Below are 11,917 nucleotides of genomic sequence, written 5' to 3'. Positions count from 1 at the left end.
TGTGTCCCCTGTATCGGCAGGCGGACTCTCAACCACTGCGCCACCAGGGAAGCCCCCAAGGGGCGATTTTTTTAGGTAAAATAATGGTGTTCCACTCCATTCGGTCATAGGTGACCAGAAAAAGAAAGGTCCAGCCAAGGCTTGGAAAGACTGCACATAGATTTGGAAGGCAGTAAAACTGGATGCCAGGTATCACTTCTACATATTGGCGTGATTTCACGCAGGAGGTCTGCCCAGTGCCCAAGGCTGAGTGTTGATATTGGGTGCGCAGTCCGCATCACTGACATCGCGCTTCTCCTCTCTGTCCTTTCAGACCCGGATGCAGAGCCTACAGCCTGATCCAGCTGCCCGCTATCGCAATGTGTTGGAGGCCCTCTGGAGGATTATAAGAACGGAGGGGCTGTGGAGGCCCATGCGAGGCCTGAACGTCACAGCAACTGGCGCAGGGCCTGCCCACGCCCTCTATTTTGCCTGCTATGAAAAGTTAAAAAAGACACTGAGTGATGTAATCCACCCTGGGGGCAATAGCCATATTGCCAATGGTATTGAGCCTTCCTGTGCTGGTTCCCCCACTTTCCCAACTCTTTGGGCTTTGCTGTTGTCAGTGCTTTCCAGTCTCAACATGATTTGAAGCTGAAGCTTTGGGCTGGGGTAGGCCAGATTATAGGGGAGGGACTTCCAAACCTGATGTTCTCAGACAACGGGCTGCTTCAACCCCACCCCTTCTTTGGGGCGTCTCAACAAAGGGTTACAATATCCTCCCTTACGTACCAGCTTGACTCTTTTCCTCTCATTTTCTCGCTGGTATCAGCTTCTGATGCCCTGGTAATGTGGAGACACACACTGAACTGCCCCCGTTGTGTATTTCTTGGTAGCTGGGTGGTATCCCGCTCCTCGGGGCAGGATTGGAGGTAACCCAGCCACCCAAGGAAGACATCAGTGGAGCCTCAGCTCTTCGCCTCACCTTTTCAGGATCCCAGCTGCCCACAGGCAGTTTGTGTCATGGAGGACATGACAAGGCCTCAACAAGTGAATGGGGCTGGGGCCGGGGGGCTTCTGTACAAAGAAACCAGAGGGTTGGAGGTTGTGTGGAAGTAAGGGAAGAGATGGCAGCCTGGAGAAAACCAAAGTGAAAGTGGAGAGGAGAGGGTGAGTGATATGGTAGTTCAGGACCTGAGGGAAAGGTCTAGATGGACAGATGTTAGGATTTGGAGACTGGGGTTGGGCAGCATGGGGCAGCAGGATAGAAGGTGAGATTCTGTGGTGGAGATCTGACCACCTGCCCCTCGTGCTCTCCCACCACTGGAGGCGGTTGATGTGTTGGCATCCCTTGGCCACAGTGTATCTGCTTCCTGTCTGGAGCATGAACTGCATTTATTCTCAGAGCCATCTTTGTTGAAAAAATCTGCGCTGTTTCTCAGACTCTTCCTGGCCTTCCTATCGTAGCTGAGGAAGGTAGATTGATGGCCTTACTAAGTTAGAGGGAAGAGGTATCTTCATTTCTCTGAACAGGTACTTAGAAGCAGTGGGTTCCCATCTTTTAAACTGGCTGTTAACATTCCCTCTCCCTGCTGTGGTTTATCACACCCACGCCCCATCACTCTGGGTCCTCCATGAGTCAGTCACCCTTTCCTGGCCTCACATGTGGCAGTTGTTTTTTCCTTTGCAGGTGCGGCCGGGTGTGTGGCAACATTACTTCATGATGCAGCCATGAATCCAGCAGAAGGTAATGATTCCTCACCCTTTCCCTCTGTGGGCAGCTGCATCTACATCTCTGGGCTTTTCCTTTATTTTTGGTTTGCAGGAGAAAGCCAGGGAGCACCCCATCAGTTCTGGTGGGAAATCCTGGTGTGTTACATTGTCTTACCACTAGAGGGCACTCCCTCCATGTTGTCGGTGCTTAGGAGGATTCCCTTAGACAGGAAGCATATTCAGTGAGATTTATTCACCTGGGGCTTCCCTGGAAAAAGGTATGGCTCTATGTGGCCTATTCCTGGGCCTTCCTGGAAGTCCGCTTTATAGTGGATTCGATCTAAAGAATTTAGCAGATTATTTCACTTTTCTTCAAAAAGGTGAAGATGGATATTGACATTTGAAAATACTGCCTATCTTGTTGGAATGAAGAATGGTTGAGATAGGAATGAAAGGTACATTGGTAGAGCTTAGTCCCTGCACTGCTGCTTGGATCTTGGCTTTTCAGTTGGAGAATGAGGTACCCAAACAAATATGAAAGGATAGCACAGTTGCCAGGTTCCTTAAAGTTCCAGTTCTTTACCTGTCTGGGCAAGGCCATGGCAAGGAAAGAGCCAAAGCTAAGCTGAAGATTATACCTGAGCTTATACCATGTATCTACTTGAGGGGGTAGATGTTTGGAAATTAAAGCCATACCCTTCTTGGCTAAGAATTTTGTTTTTGGTAGCCCTTCTCCTCTTCCTGTGGAAGGATGACATCCTCATGTTGTAAGAGTTCAGTGTTCTGTGCACCTGAGGATTGGGCTTGTTAGGGCCATGTGTTCAGTATTATGTTCACTGCCACTGAATCACTTCTTAAAAGTTACGAAAGGGTAAGATGGTAACAATAACAGGTAGGTACTTATTTCAAGGAAACCCTCTGGAGTCTAAACTGTAGATATATCCTATATGTTAATTGGCTGGTTTTAAAGAAATCCTACTAGAATTGGGTCCATTATTTTTTAGCCCTTTATCACCCTCTCCCATCCCCTCCTCTCAAAAAAGGGAAACCTTCACTAATCAGGCTGACAATTCACTCATACTTTTTTCTCTCTCCAAACCATTGGCTGATCCACTGACTTGGGACTCCGAATCTGGACACTCCTGCTCACCGGTTGATTGCTGTCACCATTCCCTTCTTCTCATTGATGGCACCACCAGTGGTGAAGCAAAGGATGCAAATGTACAACTCACCGTACCACCGGGTGACAGACTGTGTACGGGCAGTGTGGCAAAATGAAGGGGCCGGGGCCTTTTACCGCAGCTACACCACGCAGCTAACCATGAACGTTCCCTTCCAAGCCATTCATTTCATGACCTATGAATTCCTGCAGGAGCACTTTAACCCCCAGAGACGGTACAACCCCAGCTCCCACGTCCTCTCCGGAGCCTGTGCAGGAGCTGTAGCTGCCGCTGCCACAACCCCACTGGACGTTTGCAAAACACTGCTCAACACCCAGGAATCCCTGGCTTTGAACTCAAACATTACAGGACACATCACAGGCATGGCTAGTGCCTTCAGGACGGTGTATCAAGTCGGCGGGGTGACCGCCTACTTCCGCGGGGTGCAGGCTAGAGTAATTTACCAGATCCCCTCCACGGCCATTGCATGGTCTGTGTATGAGTTCTTCAAATACTTAATCACTAAACGGCAAGAAGAGTGGAGGGCAGGCAAGTGAAGCAGCACTGAATGGAGCCAGGGTTCGGCCAACACTGCTGCTCTGCCCACTCCAGCCACGTTCTCTGTCTACCGGCACGCTCCAGCCTCGGGCGGGGTGGGAAGGAAGGCAGAGGGCTCTCTCCCCCAGGCCCTTGGTGTTTTGGCTGACACCAGTTCCTGCCGACGCCGCCTTTCCTTCCAGGCCCTAAGCAAGTGCAGCAAGTCACACCACAGCATCTCTGACACTCTCTCCTTCCTGGGCCTGATGACCTGCTCTAGACTGTTACAGAGGGATAAGCAGCTCATTCCCCTGGTTCCTAATAAAAAGCCTTTAAATTAAACGGTTTCATTGGGTTTGTCTTGCCAAAGGGGAAGTGAAATACTGTCAACTGTTCTTGACTAAGCGTAAATCAAGGGGCCCACGGGGAAGGTTTATTGCGTATGTCTGTAGTTTTTGTTTCTGCTGTTTTCATGGTGATTTAAGACTTTGGGGCCCTACTCCCCCTTTTTTAGTAATAGGCTCCCAGGAATCTGAACCTCTCTCATGGCAGGAGCAATGGGCCTTTGACAGATCCTAGCTAAACAGGTGCTCTTGACCCCCACTGTTGCCTTTTCCCTAGGGCAGTGGCGTGGCACAGAAGAGGTAGATCTCTCTGCTCTATTTCTCAGCTCTGCCTGCAGCAGTAAAGCTTTCCATATGGCACTTGGTTTTCTAATGCAGTGTAAAGCTAAAATTAGTGAAGCTGCAAGTCCTGAAGATGACGTGGTAAATAATAACAGTACCTTTCATTTGATTTTAAGGCTTTTACAAAGTACTTTCATACACGTGATCTCCTTTGGTTCTCACAAAATCTGAAGTAGGCAGTGCAGGGGTCATCTCTATTTTACAGGTAAGGAAAGCTCAGAGAGGCTGTGACTGGCTCAAGGTCTCACAGTAAATACAGAACTGGGACCCCAACCCAGATCTTTTGTTCCCAGAAGTGAATCTAATTGTGCCTTCCTGCAGATAGGAAATGAGCGGAGGGTATGTACTCCACCTGCCATCTGAAGGAGCTCCCTGCCGACGGCCACTTGGGCTCTGGATACTTACAGGGACGGGGCTTTCACTGTGCTCTGTGGGTCAGTCTGTTCCTTTTTGTGTAACTGAACCAGTTATTAGCAAGTTCTTCAGTACATAGAGTGGAAGTTACCCTCCTGAAACTTCTATCATCTTTGCATCTGTCATTCATTCAGTAACTACTGAGTGTCTGTGTCAGGCACTGGTGTTTGGGCACACGATGATAAATAACACCCCCCCCCCCAAAAAAAAAGATTAAAAAAAAAAACAAAAAACATTCCAGCCTTCAAGGAACCTGTTGTCTGGAGTGGAAGATACATATAAACAGGCAATTACAAGATAAAATGACAAGAAATGTGATAGGATAAAACTAGACAGTCGTTTGGAGGACAGAAGAATACCCAGCCTGGCCGTGGGTGATGGGGTAGGCTTCTGGAGGAAAGTGACATCTGAGGTGACACCTGGAAGGCAAATGAGCTAACTGTGAAGAAGGGCGGGGGAGTGTTCTAGGCAAAGACCTGGAGGTAAGAGAATGAGAAGCGTTTGGGGTTCAGTGTGCGAGGGGTTCAGTGGGGCTGACAGCCTGGGCAATGCATGCAGCTGGAAAGCCAGGTGGGGTCTGGGTGTTAAAAGCAATGCTAAGGAGTTTAGACTTTATCCTGAAGGCAGTGCAGAGGCATTACAGGGTTTTAAGCAGAGGTGTGGTGTGATGAGGTTTACAACTGAAACAGATCACTTAGGCTCTCTGAGAAAGGATTAGAGGAGCAAAACTGGACAGGCAGGCAGACCGGGGAGGAGGCTGCTGCAGTCTGCATCCAGGCGAGGCTGCATGGTGGTCTGTGCAGGGACGGTAGTGAGGGAGACAGAGAAAAGTGCCTGACTGGAGCGAGGTTAGGGTTGCAGATCAGCAGGATTCGGTTACAGAGTAAATCTTGTTCTCCTTCCACCTGACAGCGCTTCAAGTATCTATGGAGAATCATGTCTGAATGCACTTGAAACAAACTGTCAAGAAAACAGCAGGGTCTCCTTTTCTAAGCCTTAAGTAAGCTCTCCTGGCCCTCTGATTTAGCACTGAAGAGAGATGTTAAAAGTGCCAAACGGTGGTCACTGGAGTTTGAATCGCCTGTGGAGTAAAAAGAGCATGATGAAGTCATTGCAGAGGTCATTTCAGAGGGTTTGCTTGTGAAGTTTAAGAGAATAGCTGCCTCCCAGCATGGAGTAAGCATGAGAACAAAGGGATGCCTCCCCAAACCTTACCCCTGTAGTGAGCTTTCCAGAGTTACTGCTTGGTGTGGTACCCGGACCACAGCAGACACTGTGGCAATAAGGCCCACTTTTCAAGAAAAGGACACGGGGTACTTTCAGAAAGAATGGAAGTCACTAAAGACCCCCTCAGCTCTAATGCTGTTCACAAATCATGAGAAAAGAGAGCAAAGTGACCTTCCAGTCTCCAACTGTGTTCTAGCTACTGGATGAGTTTGGAATTTGGACAGGGCATTAGATTCTGTAGGTCTCTGGGCCCAATCACTAGAGAAGACAGAAGCAGAACATTGTGATGGGGTAGAGAGTCTGGATGCCAGTGAATGGGTACCTGGGTCAGGAACCAAGCCTCACTTTCATGGGCTCACCACACCCATGGGAACTGTGGGCTTTGGGGGTATCTCCAAGCCCAGAGTCTTCCTGGAAAGCCAGGTAGGTTATGTGGCACCGGGAGGACCCAGCTCCAAGCCACCATCAAGGGGTCAATTCCTGCACAGTGCTATCCAAAGTGGAAAGTGAGAAAATATGTCACAATTTGGCCAGAGAAAACTTTTCTTAATCTGACATACAAGATCAATGTGAATGAAATAATCTTGTATTAACGCAAAGCAGTATATAGTCATGTATTGGGTTGGCCAAAAAGTTCTTTTGGTTTTTTCCATAAGATGGCTCCAGTAGTGCTTAGTTGTCTTTAACTTCATTCGAAACAATTTTGTTCGACTGTATTGTGACAGCTGTCATATCAGTGTGCATTTTAAAAAAACATCAAAATTGGTGAATTTTTGTGTAGCCATTTTAATATTGAAGATGGAAGAAAAAAAGCAACATTTTCAGCATATTATGCTTTATTATTTCAAGAAAGGTAAAAATGCAACTGAAACGCAAAAAAAAGATTTGTGCAGTGTATGGAGAAGGTGCTGTGACTGATCAAACGTGTCAAAAGTGGACGATGCTCCAGAGTTGGGGAGACCAGTTGAAGTTGATAGCAATTAAATCGAGACATAATTGAGAATAATCAACGTTACACCACACGGGAAATAGCTGACATACTCAAAATATCCAAATCAAGCATTGAAAATCGTTTGCACCAGCTTAGTTATGCTAATAGCTTTGGTGTTTGGGTTCCACATAAGTTAAGTGAAAAAAACCTTCTTGACCGTATTTCCAGGGAAGGAAAAAAGCAACATTTTCGGCATACTATGCTTTATTATTTCAAGAAAGGTAAAAATGCAACTGAAATGCAAAAAAAGATTTGTGCAGTGTATTGAGAAGGTGCTGTGACTGATCAAACAGGTCAAAAATGGTTTGTGAAGTTTCGTGCTGGAGATTTCTCGCTGGACGATGCTCCAGAGTTGGGGAGACCAGTTGAAGTTGATAGCAATTAAATCGAGACATAATTGAGAATAATCAACGTTACACCACACGGGAAATAGCTGACATACTCAAAATATCCAAATCAAGCATTGAAAATCGTTTGCACCAGCTTAGTTATGCTAATAGCTTTGGTGTTTGGGTTCCACATAAGTTAAGTGAAAAAAACCTTCTTGACCGTATTTCCACATGCAATTCTCTACTTAAACGGAAGGAAACGTTCTGTTTTTAAAACAAATTGTGACGGGCAATGAAAAGTGGATACTGTACAATAATGTGGAACAGAAGAGATCGTGGGGCAAGCGAAATGAACCACCACCAACTACACCAAAGGCTGGTCTTCATCCAAAGAAGGTGATGTTGTATATATGATGGAATTGGCAGGGAGCCTTTCTTTTTTTTAAGAATCGATTTTATTTATTTATTTTTGGTTGCCTTGGGTCTTCGTTGCTGCACGCGGGCTTTCTCTAGTTGCATCAAGTGGGGGCTACTCTTCATTGCAGTGAGCGGGCTTCTCATCATGATGGCTTCTCTTCTTGCGGAGCACAGGCTCTAGGCGCGCGGGCTTCAGTAGTTGTGGCTCGTGGGCTCTAGAGCGCAGGCTCAGTAGTTGCGGTGCATGGGCTTAGTTGCTCCACGGCATGTGGGATCTTCCAGGACCAGGGATCGAACCCATGTCCCCTGCATTGGCAGGTGGATTCTTAACCACTGCGCCACCAGGGAAGCCCCAGGAGTCTTCTATTATGAGCTTTTTCTGGAAAACCAAACGATTAATTCCAACAAGTACTGCTCCCATTTAGACCAACTGAAAGCAGCACTTGACGAGAAGCACCTGGAATTAGTCAACAGAAAACACATAATCTTCCATCAGGATAACGCAAGACTGCATGTTTCTTTGATGACCAGGCAAAAACTGTTACAGCTTGCTGGGAAGTTCTGATTCATCCGCCATATTCACCAGACATTGCACCTTTGGATTTCCATTTACTTCTGTCTTCACAAAATTCTCTTAATGGAAAAAAATTCAATTCCCTGGAAGACTGTAAAAGGTACCTGGAACAGTTCTTTGCTCAAAAAGATAAAAAGTTTTGGGAAGATAGGATTATGAAGCTGCCTGAAAAATGGCGGAAGGTAGGGGAACAAAACGGTGAATATGTTGTTCAATAAAGTTCTTGGTGAAAATGAAAAATGTGTCTTTTATTTTTACTTTAAAAACCGAAGGAACGTTTTGGCCAACCCAATACTAGACTACATGGAACCAACAATGAGATTGAGAGACAGAAAAGGTGAGATTAGTGTAGGTCAGAGTTAATGAGGAAGAGGTGGCTTTGATGAATAGTAAAATGAAAAAGAAAAAAAAAAGACTTTTGTAAACGCCAATAAAAGGTCATGCTAATTTTATAAAATTTTGAAAACACAGAGTAAAAGAAAATACCTCCAATCCTATTACCCAGAGAATATGACATTTTGATGTGCACATCACCTAGTACTTTTTCTATGCATTATTTTTTGTTAATTTTCAAAACTCAGACCACACTGTAAACAGCTTCTTTCACATAACAGTATATGATGCCCATCTTTCCACATTATTAAATTTTCTTCCATCACCTCAATGTAAATGGCCACACAACATTCCATTGTACAAATGTACAGTAGCTTTATTCAGTCAGTCCCTTGGTGTGCCTTTATACTAAGTTATTCTCAAGAGCATTGCCATGGGAGGTAGAATGTGAATGACAAAAAGGAGAGCAGGGTACTTACAGAGAGAAGGTTCAGAGTGGGGAGACAGTTTGGTGCCACCTCCCAGCAGGAGCTGAAGAGATCCTGACTGGAGACCAGGGTGCAAGTTAAGGGATGGAAGGGGTAAGGCTGGCCAGCGAGAATGTCAGAGGTAGGAGGGTTCTTAGAAGTCACCCCTCCTTGAGCCCCACTTCATCTACAGCATCCCTGACAGACCCACTCCTGGGTCTGGGAGCTCACTGCTGCCCAAGACCATCCGTGTCATCGCTGCAAAGTTCACTGGTTAGAAAGTTCATTCTTTAGTCTTCTGCTTCCATTCTAGAATCATGTCACTCCTCTGCTTCTGTGGCCAAATTCCTCACTACGGCCACAGGGCTTTACATAATTTGGCCCCTGCCTGTCTCTCCAACCCAGACCTACAACGTGAACATGAGGCATTCAAAACAAACACGTATTTTCGTGAAAATCTAAAATATACCTTCTGTTGCCTTTGGTCACTGATACAGGAGGCTTGATAAACAATATTCTGTCTAAATTATCAGTAGCTGTGGCTCGTGGGCTCTAGAGCGCAGGCTCAGTAGTTGCGGTGCATGGGCTTAGTTGCTCCACGGCATGTGGGATCTTCCAGGACCAGGGAAGATCGCTGTTCAGACTGGATGTGCAATACCTGTTACCTCCTGCTACCTTAGATTGGTGAGCAGAGAGCAAGTCTATGAGCGCCGCACACAATACTCCCTGCATTATCAGGGTTCCGTAAACGCAACCTTTTCTCACCGCCACCACTCTCGCTGCCCACACTCACACACTGAAAAGAAAGAACAATTCTTTCTATTGAGCCACATAGGTCTCCCTGTAACTTCCACCTGTGATCTCCTGCTGCCTGCTGGAGCAGCAAAGAATCACACCAATCCTTCTTCCTTCAGACAGCCCTTCAAAAATATTAAGACGGCTATCATGTCACTCAGGGAGGGTCATATTCTGGAGAGCCTGAAAGCGAGGCAGAGGAGTTTAGACTTGGCAGCTAATGAGGAGCTCTCATGGTTCTTTAAGCAGGGAGGGACATGACTAAAGCAATGTCTGAGGATGATTCAAGCAACAGCCCGGATATAGGACAACCTGGAGGGTAGGACACTGGAGACAGGGACTCTAGCTGAGGGGCTATTGTCCCCATTTAGAAAAAGAGGACCCTCGGGACTTCCCTGGTGGTCCAGTGGTTAAGAGTCTGTGCTTCCACTGCAGGGGGCACGGGTTCGATCCCTGGTCAGGGAACTAAGATCCCGCATGCTGTGTGGTGTGGCCAAAAAATAGTAATAATAATAATAATAATTTTTTAAAAAGAAAAAGAGGACCCTGAGAAATATCATTACTGGAAGATGAAAGGGACTTGATGATGGTTTAGACATTCACGTGGGAACTTACCTATAGGCTGTTTGCACTCATCTGGCTGTGTTTCATCTCCTTCGTTAGACTGGGGCCCAGAATTGTGCCTTTTGGGTATCACCCCCTGCACCCCAGTACTCATAACAGGTGCTTGATAACTACTTGCTGACAATGGAATGGTTGTGGTCACACACTGAGGTCTGTCTGGGAAAATGATGGTACCGGGGTTAGGAATGAGCCACTTCACAAACATGTATTGAGCAGGAGGGGGCACTGGGGTAGATGCTGGGCCAATGTGATGGTCAGCTTTTGGTGTCAACATGGTAAAGCTACAGTCCCCAGGTTTTCAATCAAACACTAATCTAGACGTTGCTGTGAAGGTATTTTGTGGATATGACGATATGATTAAAGTCTATAATCAGTTTACTTGAAGTAAGAAAGATTATCTTAGATAATCTGGCGGGGGGGGCTGATTTAAGTAGTTGAAAGGCCTTAAGGGCAGAACTGAAGTTTCCCTGAAGAAGAAATTCCACGTGTGGGCTGTAGCTTCAGCTTGTGCTCAAGAGTGTGTACACACACACACACACACACACACACACCCCTCCTACTGGTTCTGTTTCTCTGGTAGAGCCCTGACTGATGCAGTGTGTAAGTGTGCTCACACACAAGAAGAAACCATCACTTACTGCTGGCCAGACCCCTCATTTCCTCTGGCTCACTCAGTCCTCACACAATCGTCCTAACAATACTGAGAGGTGGGCACTATTGTTCCCATTTTTCAGATGGGAATACTGAGACTTGGAGGAGTTTGGTAATTTGCCCATCCCATATTCTTCCTACATACTGTTTCCTCTATTTACAACATTTTTGCCCGGACCTTCGGATGGTGGGGTGCTTCTGAGCGTTTGAGTCTGGGCTCAGATGTCACCTCCTCAGTCTTCCCTGGCCACCCAATCTAAAGCAATGTCCTCAGTCACTCTCATGTCACCCTGTTTTATTTTTCATACACATTATCAAATAGTAATAACGTGTATGAAAAATAAAATAAAACAGGGTATTGGACTATATGAAAGTCATTCTAACCGTTCCTTGTTTCAGCACCAGCCTCCTTCCCAACCAGGATGTCAATTTCATGAGAGCAGGTGCTTTCTTTACTGGTCTTATTCTTCATGACTGCACTGGGGCCTGGAACAGTGCTGCACACTTAGTAGGCTAGCACTGAAAAACTGTTAAATAAATGATTTAATTACTTAACTGGACCCAACTCCTGCTGCCAAAGAACTCAAAGTCCACTGGATAAGAGAGATAAATAAATAGCAACATGGAAACTGTGCAGTGGGAAATTGAGACCTGATACAAGTCGTGATGCTCACAGAAGTCAGAATGCTCACTTTGAATCAGGCATGATGCCCTTGGAGCTGTGTAATACTGTGGTTAAGAGCACACTCTCTGGTGTTGCTCTTACTGGGTTCAACTCCCAGCACACCCTTTACTCATGAGTGTGTAACTCTGGACACGTCCTGTCCCCTCTTGCCTCCATTTCCTCATCTGTGAACTGGAAGTAACAACAGTAGCTATCTTATAAGGTTGTTTTTGAAGATTAATGGGGCTAAAATGTAGGTAGTGAGTGTTTAAAACCAGGCCTGGCACACAGCAGGCACTGAGTAAGCATGTGGTATTATTACTAGTGTCCCATATAACTAGATGTTAGACTCGCTA

The 11,917-nt window shown here is 46.2% G+C and overlaps 1 protein-coding gene across 2 annotated transcripts in view; it reads left to right on the top strand.

The window, feature by feature from the left end:
• SLC25A28 (solute carrier family 25 member 28) overlaps window positions 1-3,731 on the top strand; it is a 10,773-nt gene extending 7,042 nt beyond the window's left edge. The window contains exons 2-4 of one of the 2 annotated variants that reach the window (XM_007108792.2): window positions 314-542; window positions 1,670-1,726; window positions 2,892-3,731. In XM_007108792.2, coding sequence (XP_007108854.2) covers window positions 314-542; window positions 1,670-1,726; window positions 2,892-3,409 — 804 coding nt within the window. In that variant the 3' untranslated portion in view covers window positions 3,410-3,731. Of the gene's footprint in view, window positions 1-313; window positions 543-1,669; window positions 1,727-2,891 lie in introns of those variants that run through there. The other variant, XM_028481684.2, reaches the window with a different exon arrangement.
• Window positions 3,732-11,917: the final 8,186 nt, after the last annotated feature.

The sequence above is a fragment of the Physeter macrocephalus genome, chromosome 20 (genome assembly GCF_002837175.3).
Source record: "Physeter macrocephalus isolate SW-GA chromosome 20, ASM283717v5, whole genome shotgun sequence".
Taxonomy (NCBI): domain Eukaryota; kingdom Metazoa; phylum Chordata; class Mammalia; order Artiodactyla; family Physeteridae; genus Physeter; species Physeter macrocephalus.
The sequence above is the reverse complement of the archived record's forward strand: the minus strand, read 5'-3'. Positions and strand labels throughout refer to the sequence as shown.